Raw genomic sequence first — 21,337 nt, forward strand, 5'->3', positions numbered from 1 at the left:
CAGACTGTGTCCAACGGCTCTTTTTCTTGTCTCTAACGGCTATATTCTTGTTTCCACGCCATCTAAAGCTATAAAAACAAGAAGAGAGCTAGGGGAGAACTCATGGAAGTGGGAGAGATCATTTAGGAAAGAGATTCCAAAGAAATTACAAGGAAAATCTTCCATAAGCACAAAAGGGCCATTCAAAGTAAAATAGAGAGAAGAAGAGCATCCAAGTGAATCCCAAAGCTTCCTCTCCATCCGTGTGCTGCCTCGGTGATCCTCTACTTCGTGCCAAATCAGAAGAGGGTCAAGTAAAGAAGAAGCCGAGCTCCTTCATCTTCAAAACTCGTTTGAGGGCTTCTCTTTACTCTATTTGTTTATATTGTCATATTTGCTTGTTTATGAAGCTTTGATTTGTTTTTATTCTTTATTTTAATATCTTGTAACTTGATTCAATCAAGGGATTGAATCAAGGGGTTAAAGGTTTGTTGGTGAGCCAAAGGAAAAACCAACGGTGTAAGGTTTGTTGGTGAGCCAAAGAGAAAACCAACGGGGTTTAGGTTTGTTGGTGAGCCGAGGGTAAAACCAACGTGTAAGGGTTTGATTGTGAGCCCGGGAAAACAATCGGAGTGGTTCTAGTCGGTGAGCCTGGGAAAACCGACCGAGTTCGTTGTGCGCTCGTAAAACAACAAGTTGGGTTGTGAGCTTGTAAAACAACCGGCTGTAATCGGTAGGATTATAGTGAAATTCCCAAAAGGTCTTGGGGAGTGGATGTAGGTGCTGGGGTGCACCGAACCACTATACATCTTTGTGTTTGTGATGCCTTATCTCTTGTATTTCATGCCTTCCATTCATGCTTGATTGTGTAATATCTCTAGCTTTGTTTTCTATAGAGTTATAAGTGATTTGCTTAGCTTCCACTCCATTCTTACCATACACATAGATTAAGATTGATCATACAACTATAAGGTAATTTTAGATCAATTGCACCCTAAAGCCATAATATAATTGCTCTAGCTTAATCTTCCACTGCTTTACTTGTAATTGCCTAGAGCTTAAGTAAATAACATCCTATTATTCTGCTGCAGTCTATTCAAAGTAAAAATTAGGGAACATAATTTTTTAGAAAACCCAATTCACCCCCCTCTTGGGTTGTCACCTTGGGCAACAACAGTCAATCGCAAACACAAAGGTTTATAGTGGTTCGGAGCTTCCACTGCTCCTACATCCACTCCCCAAACACCTTTGGAAATTTCCACTATAATCAGCGATTACAGTTCGGTAGTTTTCCGAGTGCACTACCCAACTCGTTGTTTTATCCCAGGCTAACAACGAACCCTACAATCCCCCAATTTTAACTTAGGCTTGGGACGCCTATCCCTTGTTCCAAGTCCCTTGACTGGAACAAGCTCAATATTCAAACGTTTTACAAAGATTTAAAAGCTCTTATGAAAGCAAATATAGCAATGAAAAACAACAAAACCGGAAGAACCCTTTTTGCCGTTGGAAGCGTGGGTTATGATGGTTCTTCCGATGTGGATCACGTTGGCTTGAATGTGAGCTTTGATTGCCGAGTGGGAGTGAGTAGATGAGCACGAAATCAGAAGAAGACTTGAATGCACTTGATTTCTCCTCTTGAAGGCACTAACTCCCTTGAACCTCTTTCTCTTTCTTCTCTCTTGAATGATCTTATGTTTGGTTGGTGAGAAGATCGTTTTAAAGGCACTTAAAAGCTCCCTTTTATAGCCCTACAAGCAATAGATCCGTTAGACACAAAAATATAGCCGTTTGAAATTCAAACAAACCTGCAAAAGTGTGTCAGTCGCGTCCCAGGCGCTCCGGAGACGTCTTCGCTTGACCGCGAGACGTCTCGGCTGTATAAAAATTCTTTTGACGATGTTTGGAGTCGACTCGACGCTTTTTGGGGTCGACTCTGAAGAAGAACAGCTCGACTTCTTGTTTTTCTGTTTTTCTGAGAGAGTCGGCTCGGCACTTTACGGGGACGTCTCGGGATGCTTGTGCTTTATGCATGGGGACGACTCCGCAACGTCGGAGACGACTCCGTAGTTTTATCAACGAAAAACAAGTCCTCTGGAATCCCTGAGAGAGTCGACTCCGCGCTTTCTGGGGACGTCTCGGGATGTTTGCTTTTTATGCGTGGGGACGACTCCGCGTCCTTCGGAGACGACTCGCGCGCATCCCTTGAAATCGGCCTTTCTGCCGTCTCTGAGAGAGTCGACTCCGCAGAGTCGGGAGTCGACTCCGACCCTGCGAGACGCCTCGCCAGGTGCCGGGGACGTCTCCAGACGTGCCAGTTCTTCCTTTACGTGCCAGAGACGTCTCTGGGACAAACCGGAGACTCTCGGCTGTCCCTGATCTGTTTTCTTTATCTCAAAAAATCTTCAATAAATCCTTGAAAAATATGGGAACATGCCTTGACAATTCTTAACAATATTCTTAGTTAAACACCTGAAATCCTCAAATAAATTGTTAATATAAAGGGAATTATACTCTAGTGTTTTGTATTCATCAAAATCTATTAGGGGGTCAACACTTGCCCTAGGTTTCCCCCAAACTGATATCATTTTAATTGCATTTTCATTAAATTGCTTTGTTTAATTTTCTTCATAAATTTTTCCTTTTAAATATTTTTTTTAAGAAAACAACTATACCCCAATCCCTGTGGATCGATACCCGTAATCACTATCCTACTAGATACGTGCTATTGCGTGGTTTTTAAAGTTGACTATCAATTTTTGGCGCCGTTGCCGGGGATTGCTAGCATAGTTGTTTTTCTTTTCATAAAAAAAAACTTTCAAAATATATATATATAAAATAAAATAAAAATATTTTATATTTTTGTTATTTTTTTATCTCCTTTCTCTCTTACTAATTTTTGATTTTTTTTTTTTGATCAGGAATCGAAGAAGACATCTGGGACGATCAAAAAGGGAACTGCTGGAAAAGGAATGCTGTAGAGGTTTGCAAAAAAATAAAAAATAAAAAATAAAAAAAATTGCTGGGGAAATTCTCTTTGGTAACCTCTAAACCTTTCTTATTTAAATTAATTCCCAATTAGCTTGAAATTTTGTGGTGATTGTTTGATTTTAATTTCAGCAAAAGTGTGAATCCATGCTTGATACACATACACCAATTAATCCGCACATAGTAAGGGCAATCACCCCAAGAAGATAAGAACTGGATTTCATCACCAGATTCTTGCCCAAATTAGGTGAATCAATTCTCACATAGCCATCACTTTAATTAAAATCAATTAGACGTTGGCCCCTAGGGACATTCGAGCTCAATAGGACGAAGATCACCGAAAGTTGCACAAATTTCGCTCTGTGGCTCAGTTGATGTCTAGGCAAGCTTTGTCCCAAGGGAGACAGTTCATCTGTTCGAGGCAAGTGGTTTTTAAGTGGGACCTTTGCAACGCATCGTGACCCCCCCACTTATCTGGGAGCTTACCTGGTCAACTAAGTTCATTAGACCGGATTGGAGGCTTAGGTGCCCTCTTCAAACCAGTTAGGAGCTGTCTAGTGATTTTAGGGCAAATACAAGGATTTGATGTGTTTTTCTTTTAGTGCATGCTTGACTGTACGTGACTGATCCGAAAAGTATTGGTGCATGCTAGGGTGTCGTTCCAGATCTCCTGAACTATTACTTTTTGATCCTGAAATAGAACGGACCCTAAGAAATATTCGAGCTGAGATCAGAACAATAGAATCAACTATACCCGGTATGATTTAATAAGGATGCACTCCGTCTGGCTGAAGACATTAAACTTAGCGCTTGTTGGGAGGCACCCCAATTTTCGTAGGTTATTTTTGCATTTTTTTTATTGCATTAACAGGATTCCTCATATTACTGATGCAATTACAGTAAAATGCTTCTATCCTCCATTTGCATCATATTTTCGTTCAAACTAAAATAAAAAAAATAAAAAAAATATATATTAAAAAAATAATAAAAATAATAATATAATGTTCAAAAAAAAATATTGAGGACAATGTCTGATCTAGGTTGGGGGGTATAGGATTCGAATTTTTGAAGAAATTTTTCGCATTTTCGAATAAGTTTTTCGAATTTTTGATTTAAAAAAAAATAATTTCTATGCCTTAGTGCTGAAATGATAAACACACAAAATATATAAAATCTAAAAAGCCCAATGACTAGTCAGGAGTAAGACAATTTGAGTTCTTTTCATTAAAAGTCCTTTTAGTGAGTTGTAAGATAATTTTTACTTTGGAATTTCACAACACACATGGCCTACACTTCTAAGGGTTAGGTTCAACATTATGTTGTTAAGTCTGGTAGCAACCTTGAGTCCTGATGAATCATACCTGTTATGGGGGAATTGAGCCGCCATGCCCCACGTGATCGGCACGCGTATCCAGGAAAGCTACAGCTGCCCTATGATCCAGCACTCCGACCCCGAGTCGGACCTCCTCGGCTCCGCAGCCCGACCCCGGGTCGGCTGCCCTATGATCCAGCACTCCGACCCCGAGTCGGACCTCCTCGGCTCCGCAGCCCGACCCCGGGTCGGCTGCCCTATGATCCAGCATTCCGACCCCGAATCGGAGATCTTTTGATAACGACAGGCTATTCTCCAGAGGCACGCCGCGGCCTCCTGCTCCACTACTCCCTGCAACGGCTGTACCCGATGCTGCCCACGATCTCCTGTATCGACCGTACAAAGCGGAGCTCCACTACGCCCTGCCATGACCGTACCCGGCGCTGCTCCACGACGCCCCGTAACGGCCATGTCAGTGGCCATTCTATCGTGCCCCACGACGACAAACCCCCCCGGAGAGACCTCCCAGCCAGGGATATATGCGGCTGGGGGGAGAAGGGGGGGGTAAGCAATACCTCCCAGAGCACTCTCTCCCACTTGTGATTATCATCTCTCCTCCTCCAATCTCCTCTGACTTGACCGTCGGAGGGCCATCACCACCCTGGTGGTGGTGCAAGGCTTGTTTGCAGGTTCCTTGGCGGAAGGTGGAGCGCAACCAGCACCAACCAAGACAACTCAGGCGGAACCCCGTTCACACCGTCGTGTCAATCGTTCTCGGTTTGGACCACCAGCAACAGTTGGCGCTAGAAGGAGGGCCGAATCTCAGAACGATCGTAATGGCACGGCGAGGTGGTCGCGGAGCTTCCAATGCTTCCGGTCGCGGAGCCTCTCGCGCCTCTGGCCGGGAGGCTGCTGCGTCCCCAACACACTCTCAGCAGCATTCCACCGCTTCTCCTCCCATTCAGACGGTCGAACCTGCTCAGTTCGACCAGCTAGCCCAGCAGGTTCGCACCCTCGCGGAGGCAGTGCAGAATCTGCAGGGTGTGATCTCTCGGGTGCCGCAGCGGGCTCAGGAGCCACTGCTCCCCGAGCACTCGCCTCTTCCTCACAACCCGCGCTCCTTCCTCTCCCATGGAGAGGAGCGCCGGCGCGGGGAGGATTCTCGAGTGCGGTCCATTCTGCCAGGACCTTCTCATCGGAGCTGCGCGGGGTACGAGAGGCGGACCCGGGCGCGTTCTCAGACACCCCAGTCCTCGAGGGGCCCGCACTCCAGTCGGTCCCCCTCGCGCCGCTCCTTGTCTCCCACCCACCGGTCGCGCTCCCTGGACCGGCGGGTGGACGATCTCCACAGACAGCTCCAGGTCCTGAAGGGCCACTCCAAAGATCCCTTCGCCGACTTGGAAATCTCCTCCCAGCCGGCGCTTGCCTCAAGGATCCTGCGAACCCTAAACCCGCCGGGGTTCAAAATGCCGGCGATCGAACCCTACGACGGGGCGGCGGACCCACGGGACCACGTGGAGAGTTTCAGGACTCTTATGCTCCTCCATGGAGCATCGGATCCTCTCCTCTGCAAGGCCTTCCCGGCGACCCTCCGCGGCCCGGCAAGGGCGTGGTTCGCCGGCCTGGAGGCTAATTCCATCCAGTCCTTCCACCAGTTCACCCGTCTCTTCATCAGCCATTTCGCCGTCAGTAGCCGGCGAAGACTGGTCTCCGACTCCCTCTTCGATGTCCGGCAGAACGAGGGAGAGAGCCTGCGGGATTATCTCACCCGCTTCAACAAGGCAACACTGGAGGTCCGGAATTTGAGCCAGGAGGTGGCTCTCTCAGCCCTGAAGCGAGGCTTCCGGAAGGGCAGACTCACCTTCTCCCTGGACAAACGTCTGCCGCGGAGCTTCCCGGAGCTGTTGTCTCGGGCAAACCAGTATGCAGACGCCGAGGAGGCAGCCTCCCACCGGAACAAGGAGGCCGCCGAAGCCCCTCTAAAGCCCGGGAAGAAAAGGCGAAAAGAGGCACCCCAGAGGAGGAGCCCGACGCCTCAACGCCGGCGCAGAAGCCCGTCACCAGCAAGGAACCACGGCGCCACACGCCCTCGTTCTCCGCACCGACGCTTCAACCGGTACACCCCACTCCTGGCCCCCCGGGCCCAGATCCTCATGGAGGTCAAGGGGCGGGAGGACCTCCCGGTCCCGAGGCAGATGAAGAAGATCCCTGGGAGGAAGCCTTCTCGGGCGTACTGTGAGTACCACCGAGACCACGGCCACGATACCGAAGACTGCTTCCAGCTTCGGGACGAGATCGAGGCTCTCATTCGCCGAGGACGTCTCGGTCGATATGTAAACGACCGACGTCCCCCCGCAGACCCGCGTCCAGCCGACCCGGCCCCTCAGGAGCCTCGGGAGCAGAATCGACCCGTTGCGGGAGTGATCCACACCATCACTGGGGGCTGCTCTCGGCCCGTGAGGAACGCAGGGGGCTCGGCGGAAGTATCAGGAATGGCCGTCGCGAAGAGGCAGCGGGTCGGAAATGTAATCACTTTTTGTGATGAAGATGTAAAGGGGGTTCAGACTCCCCACGATGACGCCATGGTGATCTCTCTCACTATGGCGGACTATGATGTAAGGCGTGTTCTTGTGGATAGTGGAAGCTCAGCTGATATTTTGTATTACGAGGCCTTCCAAAAGATGGGCTTTTCCCGACAATTGTTGCACAAAACATCCACCCCCCTCATAGGATTCACTGGAGACGCTATCTCGGCCGAAGGTGTCATCGAGCTGCCTGTGACTGCGGGCATTGCACCCGCAGAAGCCACGGTGCGGCTCGGGTTCTTGGTCGTCCGTGTCCCCTCGGCCTACAATGCTATCCTCGGACGACCCGGACTGAACGCCCTTCGCGCGGTGGTTTCTACCTACCATTTGCTCATGCGGTTCCCCACAGCGGCCGGGATTGGAGAGGTCCGAGGTGACCAGCCGACCGCACGGCAGTGTTTCCTAGCAACTCTCAAAGGGAAGAAGCCCATGGAGGCCCTAAGCGTCGAGTCACTTGACGCCAGAGACGAAGTGGCCTTGCGGCACGGGGAGCCGGCCGAGGGCGTAATCGAAGTTCCCCTCGAAGAAGGCCGCCCGGACCGCACGGTCCGGGTCGGTGCCAACCTCGACTTGGAAGCTCGGCTCCGGTTAGTGGAATTCCTCCGAGCCAATGCAGATGTGTTTGCCTGGTCGGCGGCCGATGTACCTGGGATCGACCCGGAGGTCGTTTCTCACGCCCTCAACGTCGACCCGACCCACCGACCGGTAAAGCAAAAGAAGAGACACTGTGCCCCGGATCGGATCAGGGTGGTCGACCAGGAGGTAGACAAACTCTTGGAGGCAGGTTTCATAAGAGAGGTGAGCTACCCCGAGTGGCTGGCAAACGTCGTACTTGTCCGGAAGGCGAGCGGTAAGTGGAGGATGTGCGTCGACTACACCGACCTGAACAAGGCGTGCCCCAAGGATAGCTTTCCGTTTCCACGGATAGACCAACTGGTCGACGCGACTTCCGGATATCAGCTACTGTCTTTTATGGACGCCTTCTCCGGCTACAACCAAATAATGATGGCTCCACAGGACGAGGAGAAAACTGCCTTCATAACAGACCGGGGGCTGTACTGTTACAAGGTAATGCCCTTCGGTCTGAAGAACGCTGGCGCCACTTACCAGCGCCTCGTCAATAAAATCTTCAAAGAGCAGATCGGCCGGAATATGGAGGTGTACGTGGACGATATGCTGGTAAAAAGCCGCCATGCAGACCAGCACATTGCAGATCTGGAGGAGACTTTCACCACCTTGCGAAAGTTTCGCATGAAGCTAAACCCAGCGAAGTGCGCTTTTGGTGCTTCGGCCGGGAGGTTCCTCGGTTTCATTGTCAACCAGCGCGGGATCGAGGCCAACCCGGACAAGATCAAAGCCATCCAAGATATGTCCCCTCCGACCAAAGTGAAGGAGGTTCAGGAGCTCGCTGGAAGGGTCGCCGCGCTCGGACGATTTGTGGCAAAGTCGGCCGAACGCTGCCAACCATTCTTCAAGGTGTTGAAGCGCCCAAAAGACTTCCTCTGGACGGCCGAATGCCATGCGGCGTTCGACCAGCTCAAGGAGTACATGGCGTCTCCTCCCCTGCTGTCCAAGCCGCAAGAGGGGGAGATGCTCTACCTTTACCTGGCGGTCTCCCCAACCGCAGTCAGCGCAGTACTGGTTCGGGAAGAGGCAAGACTTCAGAAGCCTGTATACTACATCAGCCGAGTCCTCCGAGATGCCGAGACGCGGTACACGAAGGCTGAGAAGATCGCCTTCGCGCTGCTGACTGCGACCAGGAGGCTTCGCCCCTATTTCCAGGCTCATTCTGTCACCCTTTTGACCGATCAACCACTGCGGCAGATTCTCAGCAATCCAGAGAATGCGGGACGGCTGGTGAAGTGGGCAGTAGAACTTGGTGAGTTCGACATCCGCTACCAGCCCCGACCAGCCATCAAGGCCCAGGTACTCGCGGACTTTCTCGCTGAGTGCACTGTGCAGGAGGCGGAACCTAAGCCGCCGGAGACACCCAGCCTCGATCTCCCGATCTGGACGCTCCATATTGACGGGTCGTCGAACCCTGAAGGTGGAGGGGCTGGGCTGGTCCTCACCAATCCCGATGGAGTGATAGCCGAGTATGCCTTGAGGTTCGGATTTCCAGTGACCAACAATGAGGCGGAGTACGAGGCCCTAGTCGCGGGACTCAAACTCGCCAAGGAGCTCGGCATCCGGCGTCTGAAAGTCTTCACCGACTCCCAGCTGGTGGTCGGGCAGGTTCGAGGGGAGTTCGAGGCGCGGAGCCCGACCATGCAGAGCTACGTCCGGAAGGTGCAAACACTCATTCCCGACCTCGGCAGTGTTGACATTCAGCAGGTCCCGAGGAGCGAAAATGCCAGGGCCGACAGGTTGTCCCGCCTAGTGGACGCAGACGCGCACAACTTGTCGAGGGCAATCTACCTGGAGACCCTGGATGCCCCGAGCATTGACGGGGCTGGAGCGGTGATGGCAATTGGTCCGGAGCCGTCTTGGATGGACCCGCTCGTCGCCTACCTCGCCGAAGGAATCCTCCCTGAAGACGAAGATCAGGCCCGGCGGCTTGTAAAGAAGTCCGCCCACTACGTACTTTATGAAGGGAGGCTGTATCGGACCTCGTTTACCGCCCCCCTCTTAAGGTGCCTCCGCCCCGCGGAAGCGGCCTACGCCCTCGGCGAAGTCCACGAAGGCATCTGCGGATCGCACTTGGGGGCTAGGTCCTTGGCGCATAAGATCATGAGGCAAGGCTACTATTGGCCGACCTTGATGGAGGACTCGAAGGACCACGTGCGGAAATGCGACGCCTGCCAGCGCCACGCCAACGTCCAGAGAGTCCCCTCTGTCCCCTTGGCGCCAATCACCGCGCCCTGGCCCTTCGCACAATGGGGAATGGATATCCTCGGACCATTCCCCGTCGCTTCGGCCCAGCGGAAATTTTTGATTGTCGCCATCGACTACTTCACCAAGTGGGTGGAGGCAGAGCCACTGGCCACCATCACGGAGGCACAAGTCCGGAAGTTCGTGAAGAAGAACATCATTGTCCGATTTGGAGTACCTCGGGTCCTCATCTCGGATAACGGTCGACAGTTTGATAACAAGCACTTCCGGGACTTCTGCGAGGAATTTGGGATCGAGCATCGGTTCACATCCGTGTCGCATCCCCAAACCAACGGCGAGGCCGAGGTCACAAATCGGACAATCCTCCAAGGTATCAAAGCGCGGATCGGCCGGACGGGGCAAGCTTGGGTCGAGGAACTCGAGAATGTCCTTTGGGCGTATCGGACCACACAACGGACTCCTACTGGAGAGACGCCTTTCAGCCTAACCTATGGCACGGAAGCCGTTGCCCCCGTGGAGCTCGGACTCCCCTCGCCTCGGGTGGCCGCGCACCGACCCGAGGCCAATTCAGAGCAACTCCGAGGGAACTTGGATCTCTTGGAAGAGGCAAGGGAAATGGCTCAGGTACGGATGGCAATGTATCAGCAGAGGGTGGCCCGATATTACAACTCCAAAGTCCGACCGAAGCTTTTCAGAATTGGAGATCTGGTGCTGAGGCGAGCTAAGGCATCTCAACCTACGGAAGGTGGGAAGCTAGCGCCAAATTGGGAAGGCCCGTATAAAGTTCGTTGGGTAAACCGACCTGGCTCCTACCAGTTGGAAGCCCTAGATGGCCGAGAAATTCCAAGGGGCTGGAATTCCGCTAACCTGCGGATGTATTACCAGTAGAACAACAAGGCCAGAAAGACAATTTAAAAAGGTGCAATACTTTTCATTTCAATAATTTCTGGTTACAGTGGCGTGCTCGTGTGATTACAAGGAATTCCCAGAGGGGAATTAGGGAGTAAAGAAAGTAAAGAAGAGGTGGGGACCCAAACCCTCAACCCAGGGCGGCTGCAGTCCCACCAGAAGTGGGTGCTTCTAACCGGAGGCGCCATCCAGCACCTCACCAAAAAGAGGAGGAGCCGCCGCAGAAGAAGCTCCCGCTGCCCCCAGGGGAACGCCGCCTCCAAAGGATATTCCCATCTTCCCCAGTGGTAGGAAAGAGAAGGGATTCGAGGGGGAAGAGTATATGGAGGCGCGGTCCCGGATTGAGCGTCCGGCGCAGAGCTCAACCGGGAGGCTGAACTTCAAGGAGGGGAGATGTGATCCCGGATGAAACGCCTAGAGCGGAGTTCCGCCGGGGAGACCCTCCTTGTTGATCCCAGATGAAACGGCTAGTTGGCTGAAGTTGTAAGGGGAGCGCCTCCCCTTTCCTTCGACAGGAGTCTCTCAGTCATATGCCAAGGAGGAGGTCCGCGATCCATGGCAACCTGCAGCTCCGGCTTAGCAAATTCCATCGTACCTGCACCTGTATTTATAGCCAAGCTGCGGCCCCCTGGTAGTTCCGATACGGGTGGCTCCAATAAATGCAGGCGCACTGAATCCGGAGCCGTTCCGGCTCCCGAGGCGTATCTCCCCGCGATTTCCTAAGCGTCATTCTCCTTAAATCGCATTCTTTGTGCAGGACGATCCGGGTGACGTATACCCCTAGGTCCACGTGTCTCCGCTCGCGCCCAGGCCGCATCCTCCTCGAAGAACCCGCGTATCGCGGCCGCTCAACTAACACTCCTCACCAGCAGCAACTGGCGATCCGATTTCCCAGGTAACGCATTAATTAGCGTTTAATACCCTTCTCGTGTTCCCCCCAGGCAACGCTTGGAGGAGAGGAGAAACACGGTCGCGGCTGGGCACAGAGAAACCCCGATGGGCGGCGAGCGACAGGTGGCCGACCAACGAGTGGAATGTCCCGAGGCTCGGCCCTCGGATGCCTGGCTAACCCGATGATCATCCCGGGAGCAGACTAGCCGGAAGCCCCGACCGGTCGCTTCGGCTTGCGCCAGCCTTGGCCGACCAACGAGCGGAATTTCCCTGAGGCTTGACAACCCTCAGATGCCTGGCTAACCCGATGATCATCCCGGGAGCAGACTAGCCGGAAGCCCCGACCGGTCGCCTCGGCTTGCGCCAGCCTAGGCCGACCAACGAGCGGAATTTCCCTGAGGCTTGACAACCCTCAGATGCCTGGCTAACCCGATGATCATCCCGGGAGCAGACTAGCCGGAAGCCCCGACCGGTCGCCTCGGCTTGCGCCAGCCTTGGCCGACCAACGAGCGGAATTTCCCTGAGGCTTGACAACCCTCAGATGCCTGGCTAACCCGATGATCATCCCGGGAGCAGACTAGCCGGAAGCCCCGACCGGTCGCCTCGGCTTGCGCCAGCCTAGGCCGACCAACGAGCGGAATTTCCCTGAGGCTTGACAACCCTCAGATGCCTGGCTAACCCGATGATCATCCCGGGAGCAGACTAGCCGGAAGCCCCGACCGGTCGCCTCGGCTTGCGCCAGCCTTGGCCGACCAACGAGCGGAATTTCCCTGAGGCTTGACAACCCTCAGATGCCTGGCTAACCCGATGATCATCCCGGGAGCAGACTAGCCGGAAGCCCCGACCGGTCGCCTCGGCTTGCGCCAGCCTTGGCCGACCAACGAGCGGAATTTCCCTGAGGCTTGACAACCCTCAGATGCCTGGCTAACCCGATGATCATCCCGGGAGCAGACTAGCCGGAAGCCCCGACCGGTCGCCTCGGCTTGCGCCAGCCTAGGCCGACCAACGAGTGGAATCTCCCGAGGCTCGGGCCTCGGATGCCTGGCTAACCCGATGATCATCCCGGGAGCAGACTAGCCGGAAGCCCCGACCGGTCGCCTCGGCTTGCGCCAGCCTAGGCCGACCAACGAGCGGAATTTCCCTGAGGCTTGACAACCCTCAGATGCCTGGCTAACCCGATGATCATCCCGGGAGCAGACTAGCCGGAAGCCCCGACCGGTCGCCTCGGCTTGCGCCAGCCTTGGCCGACCAACGAGCGGAATTTCCCTGAGGCTTGACAACCCTCAGATGCCTGGCTAACCCGATGATCATCCCGGGAGCAGACTAGCCGGAAGCCCCGACCGGTCGCCTCGGCTTGCGCCAGCCTAGGCCGACCAACGAGTGGAATCTCCCGAGGCTCGGGCCTCGGATGCCTGGCTAACCCGATGATCATCCCGGGAGCAGACTAGCCGGAAGCCCCGACCGGTCGCCTCGGCTTGCGCCAGCCTAGGCCGACCAACGAGCGGAATTTCCCTGAGGCTTGACAACCCTCAGATGCCTGGCTAACCCGATGATCATCCCGGGAGCAGACTAGCCGGAAGCCCCGACCGGTCGCCTCGGCTTGCGCCAGCCTTGGCCGACCAACGAGCGGAATTTCCCTGAGGCTTGACAACCCTCAGATGCCTGGCTAACCCGATGATCATCCCGGGAGCAGACTAGCCGGAAGCCCCGACCGGTCGCCTCGGCTTGCGCCAGCCTAGGCCGACCAACGAGTGGAATCTCCCGAGGCTCGGGCCTCGGATGCCTGGCTAACCCGATGATCATCCCGGGAGCAGACTAGCCGGAAGCCCCGACCGGTCGCTTCGGCTTGCGCCAGCCTTGGTCGACCAGCGAGCGGAAGAGTTTCCTGAGGCCTAACCCTCGGATGCCTGGCTTAGCGCCGGAAGAATTTCCTGAGGCCTAACCCTCGGATGCCTGGCTTAGCGCCGGAAGAGTTTCCTGAGGCCTAACCCTCGGATGCCTGGCCTAGCGCCGGAAGAGTTTCCTGAGGCCTAACCCTCGGATGCCTGGCTCAGCGCCGGAAGAGTTTCCTGAGGCCTAACCCTCGGATGCCTGGCTCAGCGCCGGAAGAGTTTCCTGAGGCCTAACCCTCGGATGCCTGGCTTAGCGCCGGAAGAATTTCCTGAGGCCTAACCCTCGGATGCCTGGCTTAGCGCCGGAAGAATTTCCTGAGGCCTAACCCTCGGATGCCTGGCTTAGCGCCGGAAGAATTTCCTGAGGCCTAACCCTCGGATGCCTGGCTTAGCGCCGGAAAAGTTTCCTGAGGTTTAACCCTCGGATGCCTGGCCTAGCGCCGGAAGAACTTCGGAAATCAAAAGTCAGCAAGAAGCAACCAAGAGCTAAAAAAAAAAAAAAAAAAAAAAAAGAGGACGAGGGCGAGATGAAGAAATATTCAACGTGCATTAATTTTCAGGGCCGAGGCCCATACAATTGGGCAAAACGCCGACATACAAAAATAAAAAAGACAATGGAAGGTACAAGAGGTCAGCTTGGAGGAACTCCCGAGTCGGGAACGCCGGGCTCGTCCGCGGGAGGTAGGGAAGCAGCAGGAGAACCAGCAGGCGATGGCGCCGGAGAGGAGTCCAGGAGGGAGATCTCGCTCAGGTCAACTTCGGGATACTTAGCCGACACCCTTGCCAGGCCCTCCTCGAAGCCCAAGGTGAAGGCTTCGGCCCCCGCGTCCCACGCGTCATGGACAAACTCGTCAGACTGGCGATAGGTCCGCACTGCCTCCGACATATCATGGGCGAACTCGGCGGACTGGCGATAAGCCTCTACCGCCTGACGCCCGATTTCCGCCCTCTTCTCGGCCAGCTCCGCCTCAGCTCGCTCCATAATCTGAGCCTTGGCCTCCAAGACCTTCGCCACAATCCGGCCTTCGGCCTCAGAGGAGACCCTCAGCAGATCAGCCTGAGCCTCTTTATGCTTCGCCTCGGTAGCAACCCGAGCGGCCTCGGCTTCCTTCAGGCGCGAACGGAGCTCTTGGACGTCCGTGCATGACTTCTCCAGGGCCGACTCCAGTTCGCCTAGTTTGGCTTCAAAAGAGCGGATTCGGTCGCAGGCGTTGTCGGCAGACCGCTGGGCCTTCTCCCACCGCTCTCGATAGTCCGCGATCTTCCGGGACTGCTTTTCAGCCCGTTCCTCCGCCTTCTTGACCCTGCTTTCGAGGCCCGAGGCGGCTTTGAGTTGCTCCCGAGCCTCTGACAGTTGCTCCTCCAGGGCGGCGAAGCCGAGTGCCCGCTCTTCGGCCTCCCGGAGCCTCGCCTCGAGGTCCCCGGTCGTCCTGCCTGCCGCAGCCCGGCCTCCCTCTTCCATTGCTTTCAGCCGGTCCTCGGCCTTCGCCAAAAGCCCCGCCTGTTCCTTGTAGCACTCCTCCAGACGGATCATGTACTGGGCGAGCTAAGAAATAGGAAAAATAAGGGAGTCAGGCGGAGAACAACAGAGCCAATAAATGGTGAAAGACGGCCAGAAGAACACTCACCGACATGAGACAGACGCAGCTGGCGGCCCCAACGTCAGAGACATCCAACTCCCGGACCCGCCGACGGTCCTTCTCCAGCAACACTGTTTCGATGAGATTTCGGGCGCCATCGGTAGTGAAGGCAGACCCCGATTTCTCCCCGGAGCCGGATGGTGGTTCTGCAGCCTTACCCTTATCCATCGCCTGGGGAAGAGTCCGACTGATCGCGCTCGGGGCGGGGGTCGCCCCAGGAATTGATAGGGTCCCGCTCGGCCGGGGCCTCGGCGCGTCCCTCCTCGAGTCATCAGGAGCCGACCGAGTCGAAGGCCGGGTCGGGGACCGATCACGTCCGACCCGTCCGTCTTGAGCAGGCTCAGGTGGCACCTCCGGAGTAGCGGCAACCTTACCACCGGAGGGCTGGTACAGCGTCAGCTGCCGGTCGGTGCCCACGACATCTCCCTGACCGGTGGGCCCGGACTCGTCGGTCGGCATCGGAGGTATCTCCTTACGGGACTTCTTCGCCGGTGGGGCCCCGCTCGGAAGAGCTCGTTTCCTCCTCCGGACTGCTTCCAGCAGGGACGCCCTACCAACAGCCTTCGACTTCACCGACCGCATGACGTCGTCGACCTCTGCAAGAAGGACGGGATGGTCAGGGACTGAGAAACCGAAAGGAAGAAGGAACGAAAGAGAAGAAAAGAGCTAAAGAAACGATGGCGGACTCACGGTCGGTGGGGACCGAGCTCAAACCGACGTTCACCAAGGTATCCTCAGAAATGAGGCGGCCCACCGGGGGAAGCTGGCCCTCGGCGACCAACCCCTTCAAGGCGGCGACGCCCTCGGATTCCTCCCTCGACAACTTCGACAGGCCAATTGGGGACTTCACCGGCGTCCCCCAGATTGCCCTGATTTCCCAGGAGGGGTCTGCATCAACGAAAAAGAAGCGCTCCTTCCAGTGGTGAATGGAGGTAGGACCCTCCTTGACAAGGCCGCACCCTCGCCGCGCTGCGAAGCACCACCACCCTTTGTCCTGGGGGTGGCCGCTCAGGCCGTAGAGCTCCCAGAAAACGTTCAAGGTGGCGGGAATCGCATGCAAGCGACAGAGAACCTGGAAGACCGTCAGAGCACGCCACGAGTTCGGCACCAGTTGCGTCGGTGCCATTCCTAAACCCCGGAGCACCTGTAAGACTAGGTCTGAAGGGGGAAAGCGGAACCCGGCTTGGAGGATGCCCTCATTGATGGCGATCTTCCCTCGGGGAGGATGAGACATCCTCTCCTCAGGCCCTGGGAGCGTGACATTGCAGGCCTCGGGAAGGTGGTACCGAGCCACAAATCCGTCTAAGTCCTCGGCGACCAGTTTTGACTTGATGCTATCTGCTCCCACTTCGCCCATCCCTAATGGCCAATCTACGGTCAGGACGGGGTCAAGAAGGAGGGAAAGGCCGGAACGACTGGGGTGCACTAGTACAAAAAGAAAAAGTATGAAGAGCTCAAAGTAGAAGAGTGGGAAACTCACTTGAAGAGGAGGAAGAACGGCTCCGAGAGCGTCAAAGGAAAAGCAAGCGAACGTTTCGGCGGCAACAATGGTAGCGCAAAGGAGAAACTCGAAAATGTCCGTAAAGAAGAAGACGGACGGGGGAGGGCCCCCGATTAAATAGGCGAAAGGGCAAGTGACACCTCGATGACGCCAGAAGACGCCTGGCCGCCGAAGGGTCGCTCGCACCCCAAAGGCGAATCGACACCATTAAGGAAGGATGTCCGCCGAAATCCTCAGGTTGCCAAGTCAGCAGCAACCGCCATACGCCATAAAGAAGGCGGGAAGCTTGAAGCGCGCGCGCCTCTCCGAAGGATGGCGGCAATCTCGAAACATCACTCCCTTCACCTGTTCCCCTTCTGGTTCCAGGCTCGGAAGTGGGGGGCTACTGTTATGGGGGAATTGAGCCGCCATGCCCCACGTGATCGGCACGCGTATCCAGGAAAGCTACAGCTGCCCTATGATCCAGCACTCCGACCCCGAGTCGGACCTCCTCGGCTCCGCAGCCCGACCCCGGGTCGGCTGCCCTATGATCCAGCACTCCGACCCCGAGTCGGACCTCCTCGGCTCCGCAGCCCGACCCCGGGTCGGCTGCCCTATGATCCAGCATTCCGACCCCGAATCGGAGATCTTTTGATAACGACAGGCTATTCTCCAGAGGCACGCCGCGGCCTCCTGCTCCACTACTCCCTGCAACGGCTGTACCCGATGCTGCCCACGATCTCCTGTATCGACCGTACAAAGCGGAGCTCCACTACGCCCTGCCATGACCGTACCCGGCGCTGCTCCACGACGCCCCGTAACGGCCATGTCAGTGGCCATTCTATCGTGCCCCACGACGACAAACCCCCCCGGAGAGACCTCCCAGCCAGGGATATATGCGGCTGGGGGGAGAAGGGGGGGGTAAGCAATACCTCCCAGAGCACTCTCTCCCACTTGTGATTATCATCTCTCCTCCTCCAATCTCCTCTGACTTGACCGTCGGAGGGCCATCACCACCCTGGTGGTGGTGCAAGGCTTGTTTGCAGGTTCCTTGGCGGAAGGTGGAGCGCAACCAGCACCAACCAAGACAACTCAGGCGGAACCCCGTTCACACCGTCGTGTCAATCGTTCTCGGTTTGGACCACCAGCAACAATACCTATCTAATTCACTATTATCCCATATTTATTTATAAAAAAGAGAGAGAGAGAGAGTGAATTTAGTCAGGTACATCGAAAAGGGCTACCTATTGTCAAAGGTCAGCGGGCTTGTATGAGGAATCCGAGCATAGGTCCGTAGGAGAGTCTTGATGCCCAACACCTTATGCCATCTGGTGTGGGAGTTGTTGACTGAATGCTCGCTACACGGAGGAATCATTACAAGAGTAAAAGTACATAATTTATTTATAAATACAAAATCAAAATATATAAAAAAAGGAAAAAAAAAGAGAAAGAGAAAATAATATTGACCTTGAAAAAGATGATAGTGTGAAAGCCGTCGTTATAAAAATTCGAGTAAACTGGAATATTACAGATAAAGCCCTTGAGGTATTAAAGTAAACATCCACAACTCTCGAAATCCTGCAAGATAGGATGATTTTGAATCAGTGATTAGGTCTTATCTGACCAATTCTTAGAAACTACTAGCTTTAGTAGTATTTTGGGGATCTAAAGCCTTAGCTTGTGTGTGGTCCAGATATCACCGAGCACCCAAGTATAAATAAGCCTTACAACTCCCTAACGGAAACTTAATGACCTCAACTTGAATTGCATCCTGACCTAGGATTTGGGATGACTTAGTAATTAAAACTTTGTGTGATTTTGAAATTCTAGCACTTATGTATTTGAAATTAGATTTTATAAAACAATAAACTCTTTGAGTAGAGACAACAGTTTGTGGGTATCTGAGCCGGAAACCCTCACGAGATAAAACTCGTCCACTAGGGCCACCTAGGGATTTAAAGCCTAATTGCATACGGTAAATGCAATCGCGATTCCTGTGAAAGTGAGTTAGTTTTTTTTATTTTGCTCGAGGACTAGCAAAATGTAGGTTTGGGAGTGTGATAAGTGCTAAATAATACTTAAAATATCCTCTTCTTCATAGCACTTATCATTATTTTAATTCCCATAGTTTATAAATTTAACCAAAAAATGTGTTACCTTCATCATTGCATTTTAATAAATTATTAAAGATAATTCGAGTTTTACTTATTTATTTATTGATTGAGTCTAATGTGTGCAGGTCTAGTCAAATTCTACCATATTCCGTTCACGGATTAGTCCCATCAGTCCCCATGTCGCCCACGTGTGGATTAGTCTCTCGTCCATGTTCCAATTTTCTTTCCTCCCACGTCGCACTCGTATACACCAGCTGTCTCCTCCTTCTCACGTTCGTGGATCAATCCTCAGCCCGTTTGCATGTCACTCGGAACCAAGAATCAAGCCAACCATCCGCCGAATCATCTACGAATCCTTCCCAACTCCCTTGTTTCTTTCTCAATACTAGGCTCAGCAACCAACTCCCCTATTCACACCTTGCTGAGTCCATCCCACGCCTAGCTAATCCCATGCTTCCTTCCCATGCGATGCTCCACGTCACACCCGTATTCTCTTTCCTTCTCCGAACACCAGCATCATGCACGTCGCCGGCTCATTACATCTCCATGGGATAAAATCAAATCCCACAGACTTGCAAGCTTCACGGCATCCAGCTTATCCCCTGCATCCAAGAGAATCCACCCTTCATCCCGTTGTGATTCATCCTCACCCGTGAGCCATATCCTCCTTCCGGATCACATCTCCCAGCATCTCAACATTCCGAGATCCTCCCAAACGAAACAATGTTCATCCACAACGTCCCAGCCAGCAAATCCTCTTCCGGATTCCTCTGTTTCGGGATTAATTCCAGCCGAGACCCATCCGGATTTGCTCCCAACTTCACGTGAGCTTCATCTGCATCATCCTCTGCTTCGGAACAAGAGAAGCATCTTTATCTTCTTCCATCCTTATCCAAATCCCCTGCTTCCAGCTGCTTCATCCTCTCAAACGCCTGCGTCTTGCATCCGAATCCTCTGTTTCACGGTCAGCCATCGTCCGGATTAGATCTTCTCAAGTGTATCTCCCAGCATCTTCATCTTCCCTGCATCCGGATCAGCTCCATCCAGCCGCTCCCATCCTTATCCCATCAGCTCATCTTCCTCTGCTTCAGCAAAATCCCAATAGCTTCCGGATCACCTTCTCTCAGCCGTGAGCATCTCCGAATCTTCTGCATCCTTATCTCTGATTCGAAAGAAGGGAAGAAAGGGGAGTTTGCAGGCTATAAAAGAAGTCAAGATGTGAAGGGGAGAGGGCATTCCTCCTTCCCCACTGGGGGGGGGGGGGGGGCACTCCTCCTTCCCCACCGGGGGGGCTGCTCCCATCATTCTTCAACTTCGGTTTGGTTCCATCTTCTCTCAGGCAGAGTTCTCACAGAGGTAAAAGAAGGGAGAGAATACTTTGGGGGCTCGTTTGGTTCGCGGAAAGCATTTTCCTTCCTAGGAATATGATTCCTGGGAAACAAATTCCTAGGAAGAGGATGCCTAGGAAAGTATTTTTGGCATATTTGGTTGACCATGGGAAAGTGACAAATTTCCAAGGTGCTTATGTTTGGTTGGCCATCCACTTTCCTAGGAAAATTATATATAATTCCTATTATGCCCTTAATAAAAATTAGGTTTTTAATGCCTCTTTAATGCTTCTTTAATGCTGAAGGGACTTTTTGGGAAAAAGTAAAAATGGAGTGATTCCCGCCTCATGGGAAAGTAACTTTCCCATGTTTCTCATGGGAAAGACTTTCCCATGAAATGTGGGAATCACATTCCCATGGGAATACAACTTTCCCTTCTCTCTCCTTTGAAAACTCCAACCAAACAAGAGGCATCTCATTACTTTTCCGTTGACCACACTTTCCCCCCTTCTTTTCCCGCGAACCAAACGAGCCCTGGGTCTTTTTGGGAATGACTTCCCAAAAGGAAGAAATAATCAATTGCTAGAGGAGGAAGGACCCAGGGAAGGGAGGGAAGGAAAGAAGAGATGGAAACTCTCGGCGCTGTCGCTGTCATCCACAACTATATGCAGGGCTGATCCTTTCAACAGGGCTGGATGCAACCCTAACAAAGGGCCAAGGGTTTTATATTCTAATTTTCTATTCCTGGAGTTGTATAAACTTTATTTTGCTCCTAATGAATATTTTATTTTATCTCATATTTAATTTCTGTGATTTTAAGTATGACGTTTATACAACTGCTCTTCATGATCACTAAGTAAATATAAGATAGTCCATGCTTAGGGAAGATGTGATGTGCTGCCACTTTAGATTAGGGTAGACATTTCATGCCGACCGAAGATGAATTATGCCTAAATTACTTTTGTGAAATTTTATTCGAATGCTTATTAGGCTTGTAGCCAATTTGCATAATAATCCAAGAATAAATTAAAATACAATTAATCCTTGTTCCGATGTTAGTGGTGAATTCCTTGCCCTAGGTTTCCTCCAAACTGATATCATTTTAATTGCATTTTCATTAAATTGCTTTGTTTAATTTTCTTCATAAATTTTTCCTTTTAAATATTTTTTTTTAAGAAAACAACTATACCCCAATTCCTGTGGATCGATATCCGCAATCACTATCCTACTAGATACGTGCTATTGCGTGGTCTTTAAAGTTGACTATCAACAACCTTGTTCATATGGTAGTTTACTATAAACTATTCATATGAAGCTGGAAGGGATTGCGGGATCAAATTCGTTTGCAATTCCTTGTGCATGGTCATGCCAAGCTTCTCAAGCTTCT

At 52.9% G+C, this 21,337-nt stretch overlaps 1 protein-coding gene across 1 annotated transcript; it reads right to left on the reverse strand.

The window, feature by feature from the left end:
* Window positions 1-14,682: 14,682 nt before the first annotated feature.
* LOC149753389 (uncharacterized) lies at window positions 14,683-16,792 on the reverse strand. Its single transcript, XM_089923967.1, has 2 exons — window positions 15,719-16,792; window positions 14,683-15,624 (listed from the first exon to the last, which is right to left on the reverse strand). The coding sequence occupies exons 1-2, from the start codon at window positions 16,383-16,385 to the stop codon at window positions 14,960-14,962; spliced, it is 1,332 nt and encodes a 443-aa protein (XP_089780093.1). The 5' UTR covers window positions 16,386-16,792; the 3' UTR covers window positions 14,683-14,959.
* Window positions 16,793-21,337: the final 4,545 nt, after the last annotated feature.

Source organism: Phoenix dactylifera, chromosome 6 (assembly GCF_051530095.1).
Source record: "Phoenix dactylifera cultivar Ajwa chromosome 6, Ajwa_hap1_PhDact_Kaust_v1.1, whole genome shotgun sequence".
Taxonomy (NCBI): domain Eukaryota; kingdom Viridiplantae; phylum Streptophyta; class Magnoliopsida; order Arecales; family Arecaceae; genus Phoenix; species Phoenix dactylifera.